Below are 5859 nucleotides of genomic sequence, written 5' to 3'. Positions count from 1 at the left end.
CCCCACCTCCCCGCCACCGCCTCCTCCTCCTCCTCCGCGGCGTCCTCCCTCCCCACCTCCACCCGGCCGCTAACGCCGCCGCCCGACCAGGGCGCACATAATCAAGCGGGCCTCCGCACAGGCGCACTGGGGGGGCTCCCGCTGGGCCCGGGGCGGCGAGGGAGGGGAAGGGGCCGCGCTTCCTCCTCCGAGCGTCACCCGGCGTACGCGTTGGCCCGCCCTGCGGCCGGCGTGAGGGAGGCGGCCCGGAGAGGCGAGGCCTGCGTGCGCGCCGCCGCGTCCCCGGCCCCTGCCTACCTCCAGGCTTTCCCCTCCCCCGCACCGCTCGGCGGCGCCGAGGTGTGCGGAGGCGGGGGACGAGCGGAGCCGGCTGCTCAGCGCGGCCGCAGGGAGTCAACCGGAGGACTCTGGGGCGCTCGCGCGGGCTCCCGGACGTTGGGCGGCCCAGCCTCGCCTCGCCTGGCCTCGCCTCGCGAGCCCGGGGCGCGCCGGAGGCCGAGGCCGCGCTGGGGTGGATGGGTGGGTGGATGGATGGGGGCCGCGGTCGCCGCCGCCCCCGGGGACGCCCCCGGAGCGTCTCGTGGCGCCGGGAACCTACCTGAAGGCCTGTGCCTCGAGAACTGGCCCGCGGGTAACAATGGTTGGGAGAGGGTGCCAGCTTCCATGAAGGGTGTAATGAAGCATGGCTTCCTGCAGTTGGCCGCGCTAACTTCACAGTACTGTCGCAGCTTCGCCACCCATTAAATTCACATCCTGGATTCTTCCCAAAGTTCACCCAGTGGAAGTGTTACCAGATCTACCGCCCACTTACGCACCATCTTGGCCCCCGTGGCAAATGAAAGTGCAACACAGACAGGCAAATCGCCTGCGTTTGGGCTATATTCTGAGCGGGAGCCCCAAGACGGCATTAGAGCTTGGTAGGTATACAAATGGTTGGTGGCGTTAGCAAAGTAATAGAGTGATCTGGAAAAATGCAGCTGGAGGAGGAAGGAGCCCACGTCCTAGCCTGTCACCAAAGGATGACAGCATTAAGAGTGTGGTACCCGGTTTTGAGTGAGGATTCCTCTGATCTAGCTCGACTCTCCAGATTTACCTTTCCAAATGTGATGCCATTTAAATTGGAGAAATATGGGGGCTTCCTCCTCATACACAAATAGAATATAGATTAGATTAGACCAAGTGAGCAGATTAATTAGCTAGAGACTGAGTAGTTTTTTTAAGCACAAAAAAAAAAGACCTTTCCCTAATCCTTTCTCCATGTACCCAATATTGATTTTAAGCAAAAAGTGTTCGTTCTTAAAAGTTTAACAAGAAATGGGAATTATGGACAGAGTGTTTAAATGACAAACAGTTCCAAGGCAACTTCATGGGCTTTGGTTTATTACTTTCAACTACAAAGGGCTTATTAGAAATTAGCAATATAATATGGACTGGAAAATGCATTTACACGATGCTAAAATGCCCCAAGTTCTAAGCACTCCACAGAAAATATATTAAGTTTTAAAATGTTCAAAAAAGGTAATGTGGCTGTTCTTTTCCTATTTCAAAATAATTGTTAAAAGTCTAAGAACAGTAACAGAGCACAATGCAAGCATCTGTGGGAAGATACATTCAAAAGCTATGTGAGATCCAAACTAATGGGGACTTAGCAAAGCTTGTTATAGATAGGGAGACAATATGTCTAAAGGAACACAAAACTGAGGAGTTTCTTTTACTATTAATACATTTAGAAATGGTGACTACAGATTAGTAAAATGACATTTTTAGGAAGATATGGTAATTTCTGGACCTCTATGACGTGTACAAAGCTAGGGCAGCCTTCAAACAGAAGTATACTGTTTTAACTGTACCAAATATTTTACCTCTACCCTTATACAAAGGAGATCAGTTCATTGTCTGATTCCTGTTCTGCCTCATAATGTAGACTAATTTTGGTGCAAATCAATGTATAACTTCCCAAACACTGAAGTCAAGCCTTAATGCACTAAGTAATTTAAAAATACATTCATTTTATTTGTAATGCATGGGAGCTTAGTTCTTGTGATAGAACTAATTTGTGATAGTTCTTGTATGAAAAAAAAAGGGGGTATCTTACCTCATTCTGCAACACCTAATAAGTGTAAGTAAATACTTGCTCTTTTCAAGACAAAAACAAAACTGTCATTTATATGAACTTTTGAGATTTATAAAAAAAAATGGAAAATGTGTAAAAATTTGTTAAAAAATACGAAAGATGCAGTTTATGCCTGGTTTATACATAAATAATAGTATCTGAAGCAGAAATTGTGTGTAAGATGTTTACATGCATACATACATGTTGACACACTAGAATTCCAATTTAAAACTGATTTTTAACATTCTGTAATGCTGAGTCATGAAAATAAGGGAAAACACTGGAAATAAATAGGGCATTTCATTTTTACTCAAGTACCAGACACTAACCTTTTTGTTGTTGTATATTTGATATATTTCTATAATATATCAAGTACAAAGGAAGAATAATAGGCAGAATAAAGCAGCTCAAATATGCAGTGAATTACTCACTCAGCAAATATTTACTGAACATTCATTGTGTACCAGAAACTCCTGAAATATAACAGGGAAAAACTGTATTGGTCCTTCATGAGATATGCAGAGACTCATACTGCACATACATATAATAAAAACACTTAGCTAAATATGCTAATCCTCAGGTCTCAGAGTGGGTAAAACTTGTAATTGCTAAAGTTCAAGTACATTTTTAAAAATAGTGATACAAAAATTAAATTGCCATGTGACTGTTAGACTATCTTTGTAGAAGAGAATTTCAATATTAATGTTATCATTTAAATCCAATTCCATATTCCCCAAATATGCACATACATCTTATACCTGTAGGAGAGAACGAGAAGCCTACTGTCTGGAATATTCCTTACATACAGTGTCTAACACGGTACTGGCCCATCTGTCCTCTCTAAACTAATCATCTGAGGCAGACAACAAAAAACTCAAGTATTTTATAATGTAACCTCTAACCCTACTATAATGGGAAAATGTATTTTCACTCCATGGTAATATATCTTCTTACAGTTTTCTTTAGTCTCAAACCTAGACACCAACTTTTTAATTTTTCTTTTCGATAATCATTTACCTAAATAGATTTTATGAAAGAAATATTTAAAGTAGTGCTTGATTTCTAAGTTATCCTTATTCATATTTATGTCCTTTTAAAACTAGTTTTATCACCTTCTATTACAACTATTATTCTAAGATTGTTTTCTGTAATAAGGCATAAAAACTAAGGCATATTTCTATATCACTAGGAATATTTCTGTGGTAGTAACACTATTTTCCTTAGCTAGCTTCTCGATTTTGCTATATTGCCCTTACAAATAAACTAGCTGGACAAGTAATAATAACAATAACAACAACAATAATAACAATAACAACAGTAATAATAGTAATCCAATTATGATCCACGTACACTCTCAGATGAAATTTGAGTAAAGAGTTGTTTTATTTATTTGATACCTAAACTTTTACCTTTCTTGTGAAAAGTTTTATATATACATACATATATATATATGTATATGTATATATCTGTGCATACTATTTTAACTAAGTTTTGGAACCAATTTTGTTATTTACAGTAAGTAGCCTTCTTGTCTTTATGGATGCATACCCTGACATGGCACCGATATCATATATTCAAATCTTATTAAGGTATTCTTTTCAATTATGTTTTCAGAATTTGAAAACTACGAAATTCTGTTAATGGCTTTTGCAAGGTTCCACTTAATGAGCCATGGTGGTCTTCCTTGATAATTTTTTTTCTCATCTTGGTCCTTACTGTGTGCCTAGCAAGTGCCCTGGAAGTAGTAAGACCACAGAAACATTTGTTTAACATTCAACATTGGTGTTGAAAAAGATGAGTAAAGTCTGAAATTTATTCTTCAAAGTAAAGCAAGTGTATTTTGCATATACAAAGTTAAATTTCTAAAGATTAGCAAAACTTTTCCAAGTCAGTATCTTCAAAATTTTCTGATAGTTAAAATTAATATACTAGACATGAAAGATGAGCATTTTAAAATGTTTATTAGTATATATTGTACAGGATAATGAGTTTCATTATGGTATATCCATGCATCTATTGCATGCACTTGCTGTCATTATATTTACTCCCCATTACCTTCTCTAGTCCCCTCCCCCTCCCGCTCCCCCTTCCCCTCCCCTGGTCATCTTCCTCTTACCAAATGTCCCCTTCTGTTTTCCTGTCCTTTTTGTTTCTTAATCTAGATTCAGAATATGAAGGAAAAGATGCACTTTTTCTCTTTTTGAGCCTGTTAGAGTCTGTATTTACCAAATGGCTTAGAACTATCTACATTTGAATATCCACCTTTTCATGTAAAATTTACAACTGTATTTGCAGAAGTCTCTTAGAATCAATTATAATTAATATTATTTTTAGATGCATGTAACTTTTGGAAAGAGAGGTGATTCTCAAATTTAAATCTAGTTATCTAAATCTGAAATATTTTCAAAGACCAAAATCAGGCATCTTCTCTAGGAGTTTGCTTTACTTAGCCTTGACTTTGGCTTCAGAGCTGTTTCTTTTACTATAAAATAAATAAATGTTAATACAAAATGTAATACCTTTACATTTTTACATTTTGGGAGATGAAGGGCCACATAAGTTCCAGTAGGGAAAAACCTGTCTCTAGAACGCATTTGGATCTTGTGGATGTTACCTAACCCTTACACTCGCAGTGCTGGACTTTTTCCTGTGATGACAATTAAAACTGACTGTTCAGGGTGTCATCAATATAATGTAGAGTCCATTTTCCATTTTTTACTGACATTGAACATTTGCATCTCTTATAATTAAAATAATTTAACATATTCTGCTGTCAGTTATAGGACACAATAAGATTGTGTAAGTGAAAGATTTTCAACAGGTAAAGAGGAAAATCAGTTTGGAAATAGAAGAATACATAAGGAAATGAGAAATATCTGCAACTGAAAAAAAGAGAAAAGAAAAGAAAGAGAAGAAAAGGACAAATTAAGCTGAATTGCTAAATAGTATTTGGACCAAAGAAGGTCACTTTTTAAGATTTAAATGTTTTCCTCAGTGAAGGGGGGGCACTCCTTCCCAAATCCAGAAACAAGCCCAGGGATGTGTTAATTAGTGCATTGTGTCCCAGAAAGAATGAGTCTGACAAATTCATTTTTATTCCTTCAATTAATAAACTGTTTGTCTAGCCATCTAAGATTTTGAAAATCAATAATGTGTATATTTGGCATTGTACAGTAACAGTGCCAAGGACCAACATGACCCCATAGTGGGAATCTTATGAAGCTTAACATTCCTGGTGAATTAAACACACAAGCCTCAGATCTTTTTGTCAGTCTTACTTTCCTGTGGAATTGAGAGCCAGAATGTAGGGAATTTTTATGTGGTGGCACTTTAGCCCAATTAAAAAAGCAATTGTCTTTGGCCTAAGCAGAGAAATATGACATAATATTAAAGACAGGTCTCACAAAGACTGACCAGAAATGCTACTTGTCCCTCGCTGTCCCCACCCCCATTTTTTCTGACCATTTGTTTTTCTCACAAGTATATTGTGAGTTAATTTTTTCCTTTAAAGATTTAAAAAAAAACCCTAAGATAGTAAAAGATGTAAAGAAGATTGGTCTTCTGCCATCAACTACATAACAGATAAACTCGCAAAGCTATTCTAAATATTCCAAGGTTTATAAATAAAAACGTAAATTGAATAGGGGATAAGTGTGAAACAGACTGAACAGACTGCAAATACTTAATTTTCTGCTCTTCTAACCTTCTCATAGTTATACTTTAAATGACTTCTCTCATAGAAATTT

At 38.6% G+C, this 5859-nt stretch overlaps 1 protein-coding gene across 6 annotated transcripts in view; it reads right to left on the bottom strand.

Moving 5' to 3' along the window:
- The window catches only part of Mllt10 (MLLT10 histone lysine methyltransferase DOT1L cofactor), a 140836-nt gene extending 140156 nt beyond the window's left edge, over nucleotides 1–680 (bottom strand). For all 6 annotated transcript variants that reach the window (XM_031369092.1, XM_031369094.1, XM_031369093.1 and 3 more), the window contains exon 1: nucleotides 599–680. In XM_031369092.1, the coding sequence (XP_031224952.1) occupies nucleotides 599–665 (67 nt within the window). In that variant the 5' untranslated portion in view covers nucleotides 666–680. The remainder of the gene's footprint in view (nucleotides 1–598) is intronic.
- Nucleotides 681–5859: the final 5179 nt, after the last annotated feature.

The sequence above is a fragment of the Mastomys coucha genome, unplaced genomic scaffold (assembly GCF_008632895.1).
Source record: "Mastomys coucha isolate ucsf_1 unplaced genomic scaffold, UCSF_Mcou_1 pScaffold15, whole genome shotgun sequence".
Classification (NCBI taxonomy): domain Eukaryota; kingdom Metazoa; phylum Chordata; class Mammalia; order Rodentia; family Muridae; genus Mastomys; species Mastomys coucha.
Note: the sequence above shows the minus strand (reverse complement) of the source record. Positions and strands in the feature narration are given on the sequence as shown.